At 39.3% G+C, this 21,965-nt stretch overlaps 1 protein-coding gene across 3 annotated transcripts in view; it reads right to left on the bottom strand.

The window, feature by feature from the left end:
- The window catches only part of TUBGCP3 (tubulin gamma complex component 3), an 86,651-nt gene that overhangs the window by 4,180 nt on the left and 60,506 nt on the right, over positions 1–21,965 (bottom strand). For 2 of the 3 annotated variants that reach the window (XM_069467024.1, XM_069467025.1), the window contains exons 17-20: positions 21,788–21,923; positions 11,690–11,778; positions 11,427–11,558; positions 6,919–7,059 (exon numbers count right to left, since the gene is read on the bottom strand). In XM_069467024.1, coding sequence (XP_069323125.1) covers positions 6,919–7,059; positions 11,427–11,558; positions 11,690–11,778; positions 21,788–21,923 — 498 coding nt within the window. Of the gene's footprint in view, positions 1–6,918; positions 7,060–11,426; positions 11,559–11,689; positions 11,779–21,761; positions 21,924–21,965 lie in introns of all 3 variants that reach the window. The other variant, XM_069467026.1, reaches the window with a different exon arrangement.

The following is a 21,965-nucleotide window of genomic DNA, read 5'->3' as shown; positions in this document are numbered from 1 at the left end:
CTAGCATATATAGGAATTATCATTGAATACTTTTCTTCTTATCAAGTATGGTGAATCACACCACTATTATATAGTTACTGAGCCTTTTCATTCCTGAAATAAACCCTAGTCTTAGTAAATTTTAAATTCTGCTAGATATTTTTCACTCATACTTTACATAAGATTTCTCCATCCATATTTATAATCCAGATTTGTTTTTTCTTTATGAGTTGATACCAGCCTCATGATGCTTCCTGCACAGAATGTGGAAACTGTCCTTGCCCGTGACTTGGAATAACTCACGAGGCACCACAGTGTCCCTCCTGAGGACAGGTTCGGGAGACTTTCTCAGCACAGCTGACGTGCTGCTTTTTGGTGGCACAGCCCTTCAGTAACTTTATTTTTTCTCTAGTTGTTCTATTTAGAATTTGCTTTCTCTTCTGGAATTCTGGAAATCTCTAGAAAATCATTCATTTTCTTCACGTATGTAGATTTATTTCCATAGAGCTAAGCAAAATAGAACATTTTTCCACATGTATTTGTGCCTTCTCTTCCCATTATTGACTAGATAGTAAGTTATAGCTTATTTTATTTCCCACCATCCCTCGTCCCCCCAAAAGGGTCAGCTCTTAGATTTGATTAACTTTTTTTTCTAATTCATTAATTTTTGCCCTCATCTTTATGTCCTTTGGCTTTTTTTTAAGACTAGATGAGTGCAGTGGTGAGAGAGAAAGGCTCGACCGCAGAGGTCCGTCTGTAACTGACGGCACAGTCGGCAGAAGGGGACGCGCTGCCTGGGGACCCGCCACCTCCGCCTTTCTTCAGGTTTCCCTTATTGCCACTTTCCAACTCCTTGAGTGAGATGTTTAGTTTACTTACTTTCGTTCTCTCCAGTTATTTATATAGGTATTAAGGGTTACAGATTTTCATAATTATGTCCTTATTTATGTGTATTTGATCTTTCACAGTCTGCGAGAAACTGAATTATATTTTAATATTAATGTGTTTCAGTCCATTTCTCCTTAGTATTTACTGGCTTGTTTTTTTAAAATGAATACTGACAATATACTATTTGGTACTTGTAGGGAGCCCTCATTGTTGTCTATCTTCACTGTGACTTGCATGTTTTTATCATTCCAAGGCATCCTTCTTCTCTTGTTTACTATTTGTTTCCTGAACCACAACCTGCTTTTCTTTGAAGAATTCAATTGGCTTTGTATGTCCTGTCCATTGTTTTCTTCATAAACTTTCTACATCACTCTGTTTTGAGTGTCTTTTCAATACCAGAACTTCCCAACTAGCAGGTCTGTCCTCTAAAAAGTCAGCTCAGTTATAAGCCATCTGTCCACCTAGGGGTACCAACCAAACATGATCTTTTACTGAGAGTCCTTTTATTATATGTGTTTAACCCAGTCACCTTTATTGATCTGACAGATATGTCTGCTCTTAGTTCTGTCTTCATATTTATGACATGCTTTCCAGCTTATTTGAGGGTGGTCATCTTTTACTATGCAGTCTGTATTTCTTCTGATAACCTGGAGGATTTATGTGTATTTTTTAGTGGTGTCACTTTCATTACCTATTTCTCTGGATGGCATCAACACCAGATGTAGGCAACAATGACTACTGTCCTCCTTCCTTGGCCATCCAATTTTAAGATAACATATTCACATTTGCATCTTTAACATCATTTAACATATTTATGCCTGTTTTACTTCATTTATGACCTTTAAACACTATCTTTTGATGCCTGACAATAAAGAATGAAGAAATCATATTTACACTACTTTCCAATTCTTCTTCCCCTACCAACTTTTGTCTTTTATTTCTTTAAATAAGATTTTAAATTATACTATTTTATTGCAATATAACACACATTAAAAAGTACAGAAATCATGAATGAACAGAGCATGATAAATCATCATAAGCATGAATACACCCATGTCATCACCAACCACGTGGAGAACAAGACCACCACCAGCATCCCAGAAGATGCTCTTGGGGCCTCTTCCAATCACTCCCTCCCAGAGAACTCTAGCTATTTTGAGTGATACTTGGTGGACCTGGGAAGGCATTTCTGTAGGGCATGTGCCTAGAAGAGGAAATGCTGGGTCAGAGTGTTCCTAAATTCAGCATTAGTCACTGCCTACCAGTTTCCAAAGCAGCTGCTCCAGTCCACCTTCTCACCCTCTCATATCCTCACCAACTTTGCTGCTGTCTTCAAAATTTTAGTCACCTAAAATTTTAGTCATCGTGTTAGGATGTAATGTATCACTGGGATTTTTAACTTTGACTTATCTGGTGATTAATGAGGGTACCTTTTCATAAATTTAAGACGTTTTTAATGGGGTTATCTTATTGATTTATAGGAGCACTGTATACATTACAAATGAGTTATCACTTACATGTGTATAAATAACTTCTCCCCTGCAATCGCTTACTTTTTCCTGCTCTTAAGAGTATCTCCAGTAGACATTACTAATCTTAACATAAAGATTGTTAATTTCCTTTACAGTTAATACTTTTTATACTCAATTTAAGAAAAGTCTCCTTTCCTCAAGATCGTGAAGATATTCTTCACTCTGCCTCCTGAAAGCTTTAGCACCTGACCTTTCATGTTTAAGCCTCCCTTGTACTGGTTTGTGTGTGTGCTGAGGCAGGGTCAGGAGAAAGTTCCCGAGTTCCCCAGGCTCTTGGTGCCAGCTGTCGTTAACTAACAATCTCCTCGTGTGGGGCTGATTCCTTTCCTTGAGCCAACATCACACTTTTAATCACTGTAATTTTATTGTAAGTCTTGAGCATATATGTATACTCACTTATAAATGTATATCCTTTAATTTTATTCTTGTTCAATAGTCTTTTTGAGACTTTAGGCTTTATGTATTTCCACATAAATTTTAGAATTAGTTTATCAATTTCTACTAAAAACAAAAATTGCTGAGATTAGAATTGGGATTTCACTGAATCTATGTATCAATTCTCCAACCCATGAACACGTCATTCTACTATTTATTTAGAATCCCTTTAATATCTCTCAATGATGTTTTATATAGCAGGGCGATGTCAGCAAACCTTTTCTTATAAAAGGCCACAGAGTGTATGTTTTAAAGGTTTATGGGCCACATGGTCTCTCTGCAGCTACTCAAGTCAGCTTCAGTGGCACAAATAACAAAACAGCGGGGCTGTCCCAATAAAACTCTATTTACAGAAACAGATGTGAGGCCAAATTTGGCCTGTGAACCTTAGGTTGCCACACCCGGTTTCACAGTTTTCTATATAGAGGACTTACATACATTTGTTATACTTTAATGCTCTTTTAAGGGCATTTTTTTAAAATTTCACTTTATTGATAACAGAAATACAACAGATTTTTGCATAGTGACATTGTTTTCAGCTAGCTTGCTAAGTTCACTTATTAATTCTAGTCATTTATCTGACGATTACTTTGGATTATCCATGCCTACAACCATAACTTTTGCAAAAAAAAAAAAAAAAAGAAAAGAGCTTTTTTTTCTTTCACTCCATATTTCCTCTCGGCTTGCAACACTGACTGGGACCATCAGTGCAGAAGCAGTGTGCCTTCTGTCTCAGGGAAACACTTTAATATTTCACCACTGAGTATGATGTTTTGCTGTAGATTTTTCATGCGAACCTTTTTATCAGATTTTACTTAATATTAAATGACTTTCTCCATCTATTGAGATAATCATATAATTCTTCTCCTTTAGTTTGTAAATGTGAATTACAATAATTTTATTAGAATAATAAAAAGAGCATTGTATTCTTGGAACAAGCTTAAACTTGTCTGTACCATATTATCCTGTCAGTGTATCACAGTTTGGTGATACTTTGGGTTTTTACTTCCATGTTCATGAGAATTAGTCTAAAGAGCAGAGAGTGACAAAGTTAGACCTGTCTAAATGTTTTGTTTTGTAAATTTGACTTTGGAATCAAGTTAATATTTTTCATAATTATATTCACTTTTGTTTTATGAATAAAACAATCCTCAGAAATCAAAAGCCAAAACGAAACCAATTGATGTAACTGTGCACTGAGTCTATGGCATAACCTTACGGGAGTAATCATTTCAAGGGACATCACCACATGGAATTTGAATGCACTTCCTTAGTGGGATATATTCTGAGGGAAAAAAAAGAATTGCAAAAAAAGTAAAACTATTTCAAAACTGTACCGTTGGTGGTAGTATCAGGATTCTCACTCTGAGGAGGCCGTGTGCATGGGCGTGTGCACGGATGTGGGTGTTGTGGGAGAGCAAATAACTAAGTATGATAACATTGGAAACCAAGATTTTCAATATTTAATATATATTTTAAAAACGGAAGAAGTGAATGCCCTTTTATCCTAAATTAGAGTTGGAAAAATCATTATAAATGTAGGGGATTTGAAAAGAAAATGGAAGAAAACAGAGAAAAGCCACGGATTGAAGGAGGAGGACCCTTTGGGAATCCTCTACCTAACAGCAAGATGAGAAGAAAAAAATGACTGTGAATTAAAAAAAAAAAAAGCTGTGAGTAAGCAAGCAGAAGCCAACTTCATCGCAACACATGCCAGCAAGATTCCAGAATCTTCTATGAGTTGTCTTACATAATCTCTTCAGAACTTCCGTGGACCTCAGGTCTAAATGACTGCCTCAAAATTTATTTTGCCCTATGAATTTAAATCACTTCTCAGATGCAGTTTTACGGTTCATCTCTCTCTGCACATCCTTCGGCTCATCTGCATAACCTACTCTGATAAACTTGAACTTGTTATATGGCTCTGCTGATGGCTGGCAGTCTAGAGAGACCATCAAGCCCTGTACAACTGGCCAACGTATTATTATCAGAGTGTTAAAATCCTATGGATTGGTTTTTTGTAGAATTTTACAGTTTAGTAACTCTCCAGAAGGGCAGATTCTCTGGGCCATGTGGGCAGTTTTAAAAATAACAGCAGTGGTTAGTGTTTATTGAATACTCACCAAATGCTAAATAATCCACATACTTTATCACATGTAAATAAGTAACTCTATTCTATTCATTATCACACCCATCTAACAAATAAGGAAAGTAGGTCTTGGAGAAATTAAGTCATCCAAATGCACAAAGCCAGGAAGTCACAGAGTTAGGATCGAATCTTCAGCCCGTCTGACTTACATCAACCCATAGGGTTGCCTGGGCAAGGCCCAGGAGACACTGCGCACGCAAACTCCACCACGCTTCAGAATCACCAACACACCACTTTGGATGATGAGATGACTTTGCAGTACAAATGTTTCCAGAATATACCAAAGAAATAACTTGGGCTTTCAGTGGTTGTGGATTTTCCAAGCTAAATATGGTCCTCTAACACAGGTTTTAAGGGAAATAATACTTAAAAGTAATATCCGAATCGTATTGACTCAACAATTTGACCATCCCCAGAGTAAGTACGGTCATGCGTTGCTTAATGAAGGGGTACATTCTGAGAAATGCATCATCAGGCAACTTCCTCACTGTGAACAGAGTGCACTTACACAACCTAGATGGTACGGCCTACTACACAACTAGGCTCTATGTTACAGCCTATTGCTCTCAGGCTACAAAGTTTGCACAGCATGTTACTATTCTGAATACTGTAGGCAACTGCAACACAATGGCAAGTATTTGTATATCTAAACATAGAAAGGTGCTTAGGACAAATTAGGATGGACAAGAATAAAAGAATAAAAAATAATTAATAAAAGAAGATTTAAAAAAAGATAAAAGAAAGGTGCAGTAAAAATATGGTGTTATAATCTTATGGGACCACTATCATATACATGGTCTGTCATTGACTGACAGGTCATTATGTGACACTTGATTGCATCTTGAAAAACTAAAAGATTATACAGATCATAATATATCAAAGAAATCTTATAAACAGCCAAACTTGCTCAATAAATTTTCCCAATTCCAGATCACTGAAGACATATGTTGGTAAAGTCACTGAAAATAACCTAAAGCGCAGAAATTTGGTTCATACACACAAACAGCATACACACACACACACACACATATACATATACATATGTACAGGTAGATACACACATGCATACATATACATATGCACACAGACCCATATACATACATGTACATACACAGATGGGTTCCACCTTAAGATGGTTGTACTTAAGATTTTTTGACTTAAGGATGAGTTTATCGGCTGAGTATCCTTTATCTGAAGTGCTTAGGACCAGAAGGGTTTCAAATGCCAGATTTTGGAATATTTGCATAATGAGATATCTTGGGGATGGGACCAAAATCTAAACATGAAATTCATTTATGCTTCACATACACCATATACACAGAACCTGAAGTTAATTTTACACAATATTTTAAATAATTTTGTGCATGAAACAAAATTTGTGTACACCAAACCATCAGGAAGCAAAGGTGTCAGGTGTGGAATTTTTCACTTGCAGCATCATGTCAGTGCTCAAAAGTTTCAGATTTAGGAGCATTTCGGATTTCAGATTAGAGGTGTTCAACTTGTATTAAATGCATTTTCAACTTACAATATTTTCAATTTGTGATGGGTTTATTGGGACATAATCCTATCTGCATATATACAACATTTGCAAGACGAGTCACAGTGTACGATCCACCAGCTTTGTAAAAGCAATGCAGAGCTGGGGTGTGGAGACACCAACACAGATGATGTCAGCATCCCAACACTTACTAATGAAAACTGGCATGAATTTGTGATTCTCCTAAATGCTGTCTTTGTTTTTTCCAACGTGATGATGACAGTGATGATCCCTCCATCGTTAGAACAGTCAGTACTTCCTTAGGACCCTGAATGCACTGTGAGTATATCTCACCTTGCATGAAGATTGCTGCAGGAAAGCTACTTGCTGCCACTTGTGATTACCGTGGCAAGAAGTTCACTATTAAAACTGATAAACTAGTATAAAAGCCATACCTCAATTTCATGCTGTTTCTTTTTCTCTTCAAATTGTAATCGTCTCTGTAATTCTTCCAAAGCAGTTCTGTATATTGCATCTTGAGCATTCTGAAGTTCAATAATTTGATCAAATACAGCTCTAAGTTGGTTTAAAAGTGCCTAAAAAGATAGACAATTTTTTACGAATAGAGCCTCAACATGCTTACTGTTTCTAAATAAAATACTGATAATTAGTAAAAAGATACTATAAAACAAGGTATCAACTCGAATTCTCAAAGTGTTCATTAGTTGTTCATTCACTTCACAAACATTTACTGAACACCTATTCCTGAGCAGCCCTGTACAAGGTACTGGGAAACACAACCCTGCACTTACCATAACAAGAGCAAATGCTACTTACTGAGTCTGACAGGGTGCCAAGCTCTCTATGCAAATCATCTCCGATTCTCACAACAACCTTACAAAAAAGCAGCTCTACTCCAAATTTCAGAGCTAGACAGTAGGTAGTTAAGAGTGGAACTATTCCAAGGATTAGAAAAGACTAGGAAAGCACCTCACATGGTTTTTTTTTTTTTTTGAGATTATCAAAACCAGATAATGGAAACCTCGAGAAAAAAAATAATAAAATATAAAAAGCAAATTCAGCAAGGTTTATTAAAACAAAAAAAAAAAAAAAAAGAAACTGGTATCACATTTTATACCAGGAATAAAAGGATGACTTCCACTGAGGAAAAAGCTCTTAATGTTTTAAAACATATCAATGTCATAGCACATATCTCTAGCTCATTGCTTATAACTGCTGCACAGTATTCTTCAGTGTACATCTACCATTACTTTTGTTAATCTTTTTCCTAGTATAAATATGGAAAGAAAAAGAAAATAGTGAAATGTACAGCACAAAATCATTTATGTAAATTAAGAATATATACATAGGAAAGGCCACACAGCAAAGACATTGAAACTGGTGCAAATAGTGGGAAATGGTGGGGGTGAGATTAGTCCTAACAAAGCATGGGAGGGTCCTACCAGATGTCTTTGCAAACATCACAGCCAACAGTGAAACAATAACGCACCCCTTCAACATCGGGAATAAGATAGGAATCCCCTTGTGCTTGGGGTTAAGGCAGCTAACACTCTAAGGGAAGAAACTCAGCAGAAAGCAGACTGTGTGGAATGAAAGAAATAACACTCTTTTTACCTGTACAAACTATGTGCCAAGAAAATATTGGAACATACAAGAAAATATTAGAATAGAGAAATAGATAAAAGATCAAAGTAACAAAATCAAGTGCATTCCAGACTACCCAAATTTCACAAATGTAGTAATAATCTAAAAAAAAAAAATTGTAAGAAGTTTATGGGAGAAAAATGATATAACTATATTGAGAAGCATGAAAGAAACCTAGATAACTGGAGAGGCCCCTGGCCCGTGCTTGGGAAGACACAATATAGCTGATTTGGGGAGAAACTGAGATGTTGAGCTAACTCTATTGTTAAGACAAGTTGAGGCCAGGTGCTGTGGCTCACACCTGTAATCCTAGCACTTTAGGAGGCTGAGGCAGGAGGATCGCTTGAGCCCAGGAGTCTGAGGTTGCAGTGAGCTATGATGATACCACTGTAGTCTAGCCTGGGTGACAGAGCAAGACTCTGTCTCAAAAAAACAAAACAAAACAAAAAACAAGTTGAGCTCACTCTATTGTTAAAACAACTTTATAGTTAATGAAGATATGTACAATGCCACTTCTCATCACCAGCTGGCTGAAGGACTTACGTTCTATTCCGTTCTATTCCATTAAAATATTTTCCTTTTTGCAGGGACAGCAATACTTGGGCTCAAAATTCATTTGCTAAGTCATTGTAGCACCATTAACAGTTGAGCTAATACCTGATCTTAAGTGAGACAAAACTGAAATGGACATTTGCCAAATGGCTTTCAGAACAAGCCAATGCAAGAGAGCTTGGTTATTGCAAAGTAAACAATTCACACTCTCTTTCATTTACTACAATGTACTTGTGCAAAACAAGGTCTTCAAACTATACAGCAACAAAAACAACCTATGTTTGATTTGGCAAATGATAGAGGGATGTGATTAAATGGTGCTGCTCCTAATGTGAGGCAACCATGTGATCAATTCAATAAACACATTCTGAAAGTTGTTTGTCTTCCCGGAGAGGTCTTATAACAAAGGAGCAAAATAAAAGATAGAGATGGTTTCATTTTTTGTTTTTAATAAAGATTTATTTCTCTAATTTGTTTCTCTATTGTAGTCAAATAAAAACCAATTTATTACCTTTGGAACAGTTACTTTACGTTACTGACTTTTACTTGGCACTAAGGGTGTGAGACAAGGGCTCCGTTGGCAATCCGTCCACACAGGGCATGTGCAGAGGCTGTAGTGTGGTGACATGAGTGTGTACCAAATCATTATGCAATTCAGGGTTTTTCTCAACATTGTGCAAACAAAAAATACAAAAGTGTACACAAACCTGCAATGTCAAGTCACAATCTCCAACTTCAAAATTATATGTATCAGAACAGCCTTGGTTTTCTTGGTAAGTGATATAATAAAAATATTATACATAAAATAACTTATGTCAGTAACAGATTGTTTTAATCTTTTATATAGTAGGTTTCTTAAAATAAAAAAAAACTTCTAGTGATTATTTTAAACAAATCATCAAATTAAGAGTTAAACTATAAGCAAAGGCAATTTCAGAAATAATCATGAAACCTTCTGCATGACTCCCTCAATGAAGTTAGTGGGAACCAACTCACATTTATATGCCGCATTTCCACGAGCACATTATGCTACAGATAGCAATATTTTCCCCCTTGGATATTGTTCATTATCAGCAGAAATAGTCTACAGGCAAGAACTATGACAATTTAACTTGTTTCACACTGAATTTTCCTATCTGCAAGTGAGCTAAGACTCCTATCTTATCCATCAGTTGCATGGACTGGGACTGCTACTTATTTACCACAATTGTTAGAATGGTAACAGTGTGGGAATAACCTTCAGCAGTTCAAACATTTTCTGGAAAGCATTAAATCTAGTAATTGTAAATACCTCTGAAATGTACACACACATGATGACTTTTGTTTAAAAACAAAAGCAACTTACCCTATGTGCTAGCCACTACGACAAACTTTTTATTTGGATTATGTAATTTAATTCTCACAGATCTGTTGAAGAGAGACTAATATCATGGCCTTTGAAAACAGGAGAACACTGGAGTCAAAAGCTATTAAGCAGTATGGCCCTCCGTCTATATGCCTGCAGAGCCCTGTTCTGTCTACTGTGTGATCCGCCATGGCCCATGGGTCTAGGAACTCTGTCCTGTTGGTCATCACATCGACGTACCTAACAGTGGTTGAGGATGCTGAATGACTCCTACTCAAGAAAGAAACATCAACTGACAAAATCTGTGAGACCGTCTATAATTTTAGCCTGATTTAGGTTTGGTAATAGAGGTTAAAAGGTCCCCAAATCTCTTGAGATATGTATTTCTTAAATTACTAATTATATTCAAAGTATTTTAAATTAATTTTGTGCCATTATTTCAATATATTTATAAAAACATACAAAACATTCTATATAAGCATTTTTGATCTCAGCAATATTTTTACACATACAATTGATAATTCTTTAATAATGAAATTCAGCATATCAAAATATCTATCTTCTCGGCCATGCTAACATTGAGACAAATAAAAGCCCTAAAGCAGTGCACTTTCCGGTGAGGGGCTCTTGGAGAGAGTGCAAGTGTAGCTGGAGGCAGCCTTCTGCAAGCCTGAAGTGTATTCACAAATTTAATGTAAAAAATGCACTTAAAATTTTGCCCCTACTTCACGATATATTTGTTTCAAGAGAAAGCAATGTGCTCCTTTTTGCCCCAGACCTTTAAATAAAATCAAAACTGTAGGAAGATGTGCCACATGGAACATGCAACTTTCAAAACACAGGCCCTGAGGGATGTCAGCAAAAAGTTAGGGCCATGGGCATGTTTAGAATTTATCTAACTCTTATCTATTTTCTAACTCACGTAATTAGATGCTGACTTAAGGTAAAATATAGAAAAATCACTATCCCCAGACCAAGAAAATGAAAATATAACACAAAGGGTTGTACATTTCTTCGCACCATCCTTCTCAACTTTCACGTATGTTCCAATGTGTTCTGTTCTCATATTGTATAGCTTAGTTTATTTTGTTCTGTAACTCTGTAATTCAAAATCATCATTCACAGTTAATTTTTTCTTTTTAACACCACAATGGGATATTATTATCCCCCTAGGAAATGAATAGGTATTATTATTCTCTACTATGTTTGTATCCACATCAGAGCATGTTCTTGTTTCAGCACTACCCTTCTAATTCTTTTCAGAAATTGCAAACTTTTAATAAAATTGACTTAATTATTACCAATGTGGCTGCATGGGAGATTTCTAGGATTCTCCATTTCACAAGAACCCAAGAAGATTACTATTTTGGTTTGTTGTTTCTCAGCAAGTCAGAGTCTTACCCTGGAGCTGCTGTCCAGCAGACAGCGGGAGATGATGGTGTCCAGGAATACCTCGTGTGCCGCGATGATGTGGTCCAGATCCTGGGCCCGCTGGACCTTGTTCCAGAGCTCATCCCAAGAACACTCGAGCACCTAGGAAACAATGGTTTACAACTTCTGGACAAGGTCATGTTCTTCCTGGTGTCATATCTTTTATAAAATATGCCACATAAAGTGTAAGACATGATTCATTTAAATCAAAACCGAAGGATGATAAAGAATACCTCGAAAGTGATATAATACTGCATCTGATGGATGAAATGGACCATCTCCGAGGCCAGAATGTGACACTGGTGCAGCACCCCAGAGAACTCTGTGAGAGAACAGCTGGTGTCAGACGTGAAGTGGAAGGACATTTAACGTCAGCACGATGCTTTCCCTCTTGCTAACTGCAATCTACCTTTTTTTAAAAAGTCACAAGCTTTAATTCTTGACCCCTTAGCAAGAAACAATCTCTCTATAATCAACTTCTGTGCCATTCAAGCTAAGTAAGAATTCAGTTATCTAATCAGGTGGTATTACATTACTTTACCTAATATAAGGCCCTAATAAGGAATGGCATGAAACAAAATATAACTGTATTTAAGAATTAAATACAAAAATCTATTTTATAATAGCACAGTATCTTGAAAAAACTTAAGCTCTATTTTATGGTTCTTTACAATCTGAAGACAAAAACGACCTTTCTTTAAGGAACTGAAAGTGGCCTTGCCACCTGTGAGGAGGAGGAGCATCTTCACTTGCCCTTCATGAGAGCACACACCATCAGAAGGCTGGAAAGCTACCACCGAGCACAGTTCTCTGCTCACACTTTTAATTTCTTGTTCAAAGACTATATCAGAATATTGTTACATAACGTATGTGACTGTTCAAATCAGAGCCAGGCCATCCGTGGGTGATTACAAAAAGGCTTTATAACACAGGTCAAATTGAATCTCCAAACACCCTCAATTACTAGCTACTTAGATAAGGAGATAAATTTGTTACACATGCAGTTATGCAAGAAATCAGTCTTGCCTCTTCTTAAGGGAGTGATAAGTGGGATATATAAAGAGGTACGTAAAAAATAATGGTGATGTATACTTTTTAAAAAAAAAAAAAAAAAAAAAAACCTCCTTTCTGCTAGTGAAAGATTAAGTGCCCCCGGGGGACTCTGTCCTGGTCACCGTGTACTGCTTGGTCAGTAGAAGAGCATGGTAGGAGGAGAAATGATTCTAAGGCTCATAAAAATTTAAATTTTTAAACAGAGGACACACATACACAAGCATAAGTGAATTGTATAAACCTGGTACAAACGTACAGATTACACTATAAGTAACAACACAATCTGATCCTGATGTGATGTACAGTCTGAGATGCATGAGCTATACACCTGGAAAACAGCAAGAAAAAATGCAAAAGATGAAGGGATGTTATTCAGTTTCTAGGTGTCTGGGCCTCAGAGAGCAGCTGGAGTTCTAGAAGACAGAAGAAGGGTCAGGTGAGGGAGGTGATTCCAAGAATAGAGCCAGAGTTTAAAATGGACAATGATATACACTACTTACCAATACTTTGTGAGAAAAGAAAAGGTATGAGTATGTGTCAATAACATAAGATATTTAAAAAAAAAAATTCAAAAGACAAAAAAAGAATTTGTTTTCAAGGCAACAGCAGAATTTTTATTTAGGGATAACTGAGGACAGACTTGGATAATGCACACCTTTCAGGTGTGTCAAATTAATTTTTTAAAGAGAGAGAGGCAATGACATATTGTCCCTCGAGCAATTAACACGGAGGAGGTGGCAACGCAGTCCGACACAGTGACCAGAAGGGCCTTCCCTCCACAGCCACGCTCAGGCAGAGAACACCACCGGGCACAATGCACTCGAGGCTCACGGCGCCTCCCTTGCCAACCACTATGGCTATGGCTGGATATGCTAGAGGCATGTCCAGGACTGACTTACAAAGTTCAAAACTCTGCCAAGGTTCCTGACATGGCCCCACAGTTAAACACAGTGAGTTACAACATCCACAGGCACAGGGAGCGATCTCACCTCTGAAGCCATAAGAGGCCCAGCAGCCCCTGCCCGGTGCCTACGGCTTGTGGGACCTCCCAACATGTGCCACACCCCAAATGTCTCTCCTAACGTCAGCAGTCCACAGACCGCCATGGGGTAAGTGTGCCTTCCAATAGCTCATCTGAAAGCCTAGAACGAAGAACATACTATTCCTTACTAAAACTGTAAAAAGGAGCTAAGATTTCTAATACTCAAAGCCTCTTCATTGAAAATTAATTTTCAACGTAAAAGGATATAATAAAATGTTGTCTTACATGATATTCAGCTATTTTATGGTTTAAGTAAGCTTCTAAGGGAAATAATTACCATTTGTAAATCTATTTTGGGTTTTAACCCAGAGCTCAAACGACTGGACTATATCCAGCCCAGCTGATGAATAATCTGAAGCCAGGCGGTCTCACCCCAAGAACTGCCTGTGCATGTCTACAACATTCGACACGCACACGGGAGTGCACATATATTGGTTCTCAAGATATTTATTGGATGTAACTTGATTTCTCTTTAGTGTAGCAAACAAAGTTATATAAAATAGTTTAGACACCCTTTGTGGAAGGGATTTATTTACCTTCTTAATTTTATCACAGAATTCTGGTGGATGTTTTCATTGGGAAACAAACTGACTAGTGTTACAAATCAGGCATCACGATACTCAGGTCTCACCACAATATCTAGCGTCTCTGAATCCGCCCTCTCGGGGGTGGTGCTGAGCACTGCTCTGCACTTACTCACAGCAAACGCCAACTGCTTCGTTCCCAGCCTTTGAGACAGCTATGCAGTCTATACTCACGCATCCTGACAATGCTAGCAGATAAAGTTTAACGTGACTGACAAAACTGTAGATCTCATCATGTATTCCTTAAAAAAATGTTAATTAGGCTACTCTCAGTACTTTCTCTGGGGGACCTTATATTTGTCAGAGAAGCATCAAAATCTTTTTGTGGCTACTCTCCATTTTCTAGTTCCAGGTCAGTTTTCTATACATAATCCAAGAAGCTCAGCTCCATGAAAACTCAAGTTTGTATTGTTCTTTTTAGTCTGTATTTCTGAGGTTTCCTACAGAGCTGTTCTCATGGAGTCAAACTGACAACCAATCCAGCAGTATCTGAATAATACGTTGGATTTTAGGAGCACATCATAAACTTCTAACATCCTTGACATTTCACTTTTGAGCTCCTATTAATGAAACCAGGAATTTTTCTCTGGCTTCAAGTCAGTCTGAAGGTAGATACACAATGATTAAATTATTAACTCTATTTTACAAGCTCTAATTTTCTTGAGTGTACGATTTCTCCACTATTGATTAATGTTCTAGATTCTTTAATGTCACATTTGGAATTAAAAATCCAACTGAATGGCCACAAAATTTTTAAAAATCTACAAGAAAATTACGATCACGTAACATTGAGTGCCACCCTCAATTTCACGATGTCCCACCCCAGCTGGTCCCGCACTGCCTCCCCCTGACTCAGCCTCGCTGACCTCCAGCCTGGACCCCTCCGCCCCGTCCACGTGTCTCCCTCTGACTCAGGAAGGAAGGCGCTGTTGGCAGTGAGCTGCTTCACCTTCCTGTCATTAGCTCTGCCGCATCCTTCACATGCCCCCAAGACTGACACCCAGCCACTCTGAATCCACCTCCTCCTCCAAGACTTTCAGCCTCCACTTCCATGTCCCCATCAGCTGTAGACGGCCTTTCCACACACAGCTCTGCAGCCACTGCCCCGACCACTTCTTCTTCACGGCCACGCTGGCTTCACACCACGGACCTGCCCAGCCAGTCGCCCTCAAATGCCCATTATTAACAAGTCTTCTCCTAAGTTGATTCTTGCAGTGTTTGCCATATCTGATTAGCCCATCCGCCCAGTGCCGTGCCTGCCACTGCAGTGTTCCAGCCTGTCCCTTCAGTGCGTCCTCTGGTCCCCCTGGTTCCGAGTCACCTTCTCTGCTCACTTTATTTCTGGGCAACCTTGTTCCATTCCATGACTTCAAGTACCATCTAGACTAAGGATATCCAAAACCTTTATCTCTAGACCAGATCTGCCTTGAGTTTAAGATCAATCTAACCAGTGGCCTCACACATATCCTAACAAATATCTCCAATTAACATGTATCTGAAATGGAATCGTGACCACTCCCCCAACTAGCTCCTCCTCCCATGTTCCCTGAGGTGGTAAAAGACGCCACCCCCCACCAGCTCCTCAATCTCCTCCTGCTGCTGTCCACGTTGCTCTCAATCCACCTGCTCCTCCAGCCCCACAGCCGCTGTGCACACGAGGGCAGTGTCACCCCTCACACGCATCACCCCTGAGCCCACTCTCAGCCCTAGGTCCCAAATCCAAAGGCACCCACCCGCCCAGCCCCCCTCCTGGCGCAAGCACTTCCAGACCGCTCCCCACTTGGCCCCCTCGTACATCTGCAGCCGCACACCCTGCTCCTCGGAAGACGCTCCCCTTCCTGATGAGACCCTGCCCTACTCCCACGCTCCAGAGGCCAGCTGCATGCCACCGCCTCTGGAGCCTTCCTTAACCCACCCACGGCTGCCAGATGCTGCATCTTGTATCCCCACAGTACTTGCTTTTCCCATAGCAAACAACTTATCGGTGTATATATTGTATATGTATGTGGGGTTTTCCTTGAGACAGGGTTTCTCTATGTTGCCCAGGCTGGGCTCAAATCCTGGGCTCAAGGATCCTCCCGCCTCAGCCCCCCAGGCAGCTGGGATCACAGGTGAACGCCATAGTGCCTGGCTTATAAATTCTTGTTTAAATGTCTATCTTGCCCAACTGGCAATAAACTGCTTGTCACATCCATCACTAGACACCGGCAACAGTGGCAAGAAGCAGACCCACCATAATTATTTATTGAATGAGTGGTGTAGACACTCAAAGTTAGAGCACACAGCCTGCATTCATCTACACCCAAGTATCCAAACTCACATCTTTTTCAAAAGGTTTCCATAACTAAGGTCAATTTAGCAACAATGTTATTATATGTGTTCTTTCCTTTTATAGTCTTAGAAGTACTACCAACTAACAGTTTTCTTTCTAGGACAACCATCATCTCTACTTGTGTCTAAAATGAGTACAGAGGATGGCATCTTTAACACCATCCTTCTAAGGTATAACACCTCTGAGGGTGAAGAGACCTGTGTTCACTGTTATGGGGATACCACCTATTGAAAATGCATCTGATAAAATGATGCATGTCATAAATATTGAAATCTATATGATACAATTATTTTTCTTCCCTAAGCGAGACATAGTCAAAAACTACATGTAATAAATATTTATTTCTTTTTTTTTTATTTCAGCATATTATGGGGGTACAAAAATTTAGGTTACATATATTGCCCTTGCCCCCCCCCGGCACCCCGAGTCAGAGCTTTAAGCGTGTCCATCCCCTAGACGGTGCGCATCACACTCATGTAATAAGTATTTCTAAACTTCTAGCTACCCTAAGGCTCTGATGACTATGAATTCAATTCACAAGGCACAGCTCAAAACAATCTCTTTACCCAGCACTTTGAAAATACATTTAAAACATGTGTGTAAAATGTGTTTTTCATTTTATGGCTGACCCACAAATAACTGCATAATCATAAAATCCCAAAAGCAAAGCAACACGGGCACTGAGGTCCAATAAATACATAAACTATACCTCCTGCTAGGCTGGCTTAACACCAGAGAGTTTTACATGCGGAATTAAGGCTGACCATTATGGCTTCTGGCTTACATAGCACCTAATCAGGTTCACTGGTGACTCTTCACTGCCCCCTGACGGCTCCTGGGAGAACTTCACGCCTGACTCACCCTGCTGCGCTGAGCACCTTACACACCTGCTCTTCAGGACTCCACCCTGCTGAACACCTTACACACCCTGCTCTTCATTCACGACTCCCCCCTACTCTTACCACCTTAAACACCTGGCTCTTCAGGACCCCACCCTGCTGTTTAGTATCTTCAGCTGGAAGCACCTGCTCATCTGGAGATGGCCCCAAAAGAGCCAACTACTGCTAAAAAGTACAAGCTTATTTTCTTAAAAAATATCCTAGAACATTTTCCTCACAATTTCAAAATAACCACACCAACCTGTATTTATAACTGATGCTACTATATTTAAATGTGACTTTATCAAAGTACCCATCTGACTGGTTTTTCTAAGTTAAGGACCAGGATTTTGACATGTCTTGTCTTCAAAATCTCTAATCACCTTTAAGGTTCTCTTCCCTACATCCTCTGGTGCTCCCTGCACCACAGGCAAGCCACTACAACAGTGACGTGCACTCCTGCCGCTCACCGGGAACAGCGTGCCAGTCTCAGCATTTTCACAATAGTTATTCCTGACAGCCCAAGGATGTGCTGTCATCACCCCCATCCCCGAGGTGAGGAAACAGACAGAAGACTAAGAAATCAGCTGAGGCCACACAGCAGTGGTAACAGGTAGCAGGGCAGGGACTAACCAGGCGATGCAGCCCACAGCCCCAGCATCTGTGCTGGTTACTAACTGCTTGACTAAAAAAAAAAAAAAAAGTCTCCTGAAGCTTGAGTCCGGCACAGAACTTTTTACATGTGTACACTCATCGAGGACCACTTACTCATCCACATACACGAAAAGGGATACGCACAAAAAAATGTTTACAGAGAAAAACTTCAACGCATCTTTTAAGTTACCATTTCCCTGGGTCTAAAAATGCCATTTATAAGAGGAATCATTATTGTATGTAGCACCAAGAAAGAAAAACAGCGGCCAATTAAATTGACAAATGTCCTAACAACATTCCTGTGGTGACAAATCACCTCCAAGGGCCCTGACACCTCCCAGCTGCCCTGGAGCCCGTCAGACCTGCCAGCCCTCAAAGAGCACCACTGCGCTCCTTGTGTGAATCTGCCCTTCTTGGGGAAAACTGGAATTGTGGTAATTCTCTCAATAATAATTATTTGCTTCACTAATTTCAAATTTATGCCCCACCACTGTTTCTGTGCCTTTCTGCAAACACAGTAACTTTTCATTTCAGTATAGAACCACGGTGTCGTCTCTTTGAAGACATTAACCACAACCGTAGCCGGTACCAAATGCAGCCCCAACCGCACACAGAACGCAGCTCAGGGCACTAAGAGGGGCTGCTGCCAAGTTCACACACACACAGGCAGCGGCAGCCACTCCACAGCTGCAAATCAGCAGATGTTAAGATACATTCTAAGAAGTTAGTACATGAAAACAATGCAGATCTTAGAAGTGACAAAATATGGCTAAAAGGAAAACAAAAAAAAAATTAGTATTAACAGTTAAACCTCGGTTTACCTTATTTTTCTATATATTGGATCAAAACAAATTTGGGCCAATCCAACTTTTTCCTGTTTTTATCCTGTTTACTGCCGTCTCTGCTGCTGTGTGTTGTGAAGGAGAACAGCGAGAAGAGAGAGGAGCGAGCAGAAGTGGTGGGGGAGGGTGGGCATCCTCACCACTGTTCCACCACAGGACGTGCTCCCAGACTGCAGAGGCCAGAACGGATGTGCACATCACATTCCAGGTCTCTCTGCAGCTCAGGGCCCGACGGGATTTAGGTTCCTCCACCCGGATACACTTGCTGAGACGCCCGTGTTGCTGGTGCAGACCTGGCAGGCTCAGGGCGGCTCTGGAGCCAACAATCAATCCAGCAGTGACATCCTGAGCCCCGCCCCAGCTCAGGTGAGAGGAAGGAACAGAGCCCTTGAAGGAGCCACGTCCAGACCCCCAGCCTAGAGCCAGCTCCCCAGATCCTCCATGATTCTATGAGCATCCAACTTCCAGGATCCAACCCAAATGCTCAGGGACACACATTCATCCTCCAGTTTTATTTTTTTTTTAGCTAATTTTTGACCCACTTTCTCCAAGATTTCCATTTTTACTTTCAAACACACTTGAGAGACATAAGCATAGACAGGTAATCACATGCTCTGGGCCAATCACATCATATTACAGGTCTTAGACTACTCCCAAATATAAATTAAGGAGGTTTGACTATTTGGTATCTCCAAAGTGCCTTGTACTTCAAAAGCTTTTTAATTCTAACTGACCTACTGTGAGGTGGCCTCACAAAGCTATTTCCATGGCCAGACACTGCTCTTCAATACATATACAGTGTCATCTTAGACAATGACTTCACCAATAGCACATTTCATTCGGCAGGATTTGAAAAGAGGAAGGAAAATCAGTACCTTTTTATTATTATTTTAGTCAAGAAATAATTTAGTGTGTAGTGAACTAAAATTGTAAACATGTTATTTACACTTCATTTTAAACTAAGAGTTCCATTACTGTAAAGTTAAAAAGGAAACACTTTACATTACTGTAAAGTTAAAAGGTAAAAGCCGCCACTAACCATTGTTCTTGTCAGCAACTATTTCAGATAATTCTTTTTATAGTCAACTAAAAACCCAGTGGCTAAACATTATGTTTTGTCTCAGACAAATAAGTGAATGTCTTAAAAACCAAAGGAAAACTAAAGGAAATATTTCTGGATCAAATTTCTGTTAGGACCTTACTATCCATTTGATCTTGATTCTTCTTGAAGGAGGAATTCTTTTCCCTCAAGAACATAAGAGATCTGTTTTATTTCTAAAAGGCCAAAAAGGGATTGTTTTAATACCACTCTTTTGAAAGGGGGAGAGAGGAAATTTGGGAGGAGAAAAAGTCTCTATTCACTCCTTCCCCACCACACACAAAGGCTGAGAAAGAATACAAGCTCACTTACCTCTATTTATCTACATTTGTTTATTTCATTTTGTGAAATGTTAGTTGAAATGTAAATTTAGTTGCCACTGCAAAAATATTGCTACTGCAATATTTTTTAGGTTAATTGAGTCTAACAAACTATTTCACCACTAACCATTGTGTTTTGTACAGGTGAATGGCAAATATATATTAAAAACTTGCTGCTGTCCAGGGTTGGCAAAGGCTCGAGACAAGTCTGACAGCAGAAATGAGCACCATGCTCCTCGCAGGCCAATACCAAAGACTCTTGTCCCAAGCAAATCACTTTCGTGTGTCACTACTTACTCCACACAATGGAGCAAGTTCTGATTTTGATGAATATTATTAAAGTACTGCCTGGGGTGATCACTGTTGACACTTTAAGTAAGACTAACTGTCCCTTATGTACTGCGCAGGGAGAGGACCTCCAAAGACTGTGTACAGGAGCATCCCATGGGACCTGTCTGTATTTTTGCCTCAGGTTTATGGTTGGTAGGACATTTCTAATGGGCTGTATTAGAAGACTAGCTAGTTGATTTCTGCTCATGAAGTTGCTTGACCAATGAACAGCTTTAAAAATACTTCTTTATGAAATAAAGGCAAAAAACACCAAGACCCCAAAAGACACATGGGCAAAAAACAATTCCTCAAAGAAGAAACATAGTAGCTCCCTCTCATCCACATTTCTCTCTCTGCAATTTCAGTGACCCATGGCCAACAGTCCAAATACATTAAATGGAAAATTCCAGAAATTTAGAAGTTTTAAATTGTGCACCATTCTGAGTAGTGTGATGAAATCTTACACCTTCCCACTCCAGTGGCTGCTCAAAGATCAGCCTTCAGCCTAGTAAAGAAGTAGAAATCATGAACTCCTTTCCTCAAACAATTATTCCTTTTTTATTTTTAATACCTTTCACCAATCAAAGAATTAAGGACATATACAGTTTAGTTCTTCTTTAGAGACATATTGATAGAAACTCTTTCTCAAAGGTTTTGACCAAATCAAGTTCAATATAAAATTTCAAAATTATTCATAATTGAAGTCATTCAATATTTATAACATTAAAATAATCTTGACTATCTTACACCTGAGCATTTTTACTATAAATTATAAAATAATATAAAATATTTCCATATCCTGGTTTATGAACATAGCAAAACATTAAAGAAATTCTCAAACTTAATGAAAATACTAGGTGAATTTTTAAATGAACCATTGATTTATTAAGTGGTTTCCTTTCCTCAAAACTTGGCAATTCAAAAAAACTAAACTATATATATGAACACGAGTGAATAAAAAACATGATGTTTAAAGAAACGTCATGATCTAAAAAAAAAAAAATCTAGTTTGACTCAATTCTCTCTCCTGATCTGTACCGAAGCAAGAAGAGCAGGCCAGGCTCACGGGTCAGGCCTGCTGCCCCAGCAACCACATCCAAAAGCAAAACAGGATGACGCTCAATTCAGGAACTTTAGCTCCTGCCGAGCTGCTGGAAACCACGCTGGCAGCAAGAGCTCCGTGCACTGGCGGGTTACCTGGCACGCTCCGCAGGAGCTTCGCGTTGCACATGTGCCCCTTCCGTATGTCGGTGAGGATGTACTCCATCCGCTTCGCCCTCCAGAGGAAGTTGAACACCCTCAGGTAGTGGCTCATGCACTCTCGAGTGAACACCTGAAGGAACAGAAGACAGGCTCATAGTATTCCATGCATGGG

This window comes from Eulemur rufifrons, chromosome 4 (genome assembly GCF_041146395.1).
Source record: "Eulemur rufifrons isolate Redbay chromosome 4, OSU_ERuf_1, whole genome shotgun sequence".
Taxonomy (NCBI): domain Eukaryota; kingdom Metazoa; phylum Chordata; class Mammalia; order Primates; family Lemuridae; genus Eulemur; species Eulemur rufifrons.
Note: the sequence above shows the minus strand (reverse complement) of the source record. Positions and strands in the feature narration are given on the sequence as shown.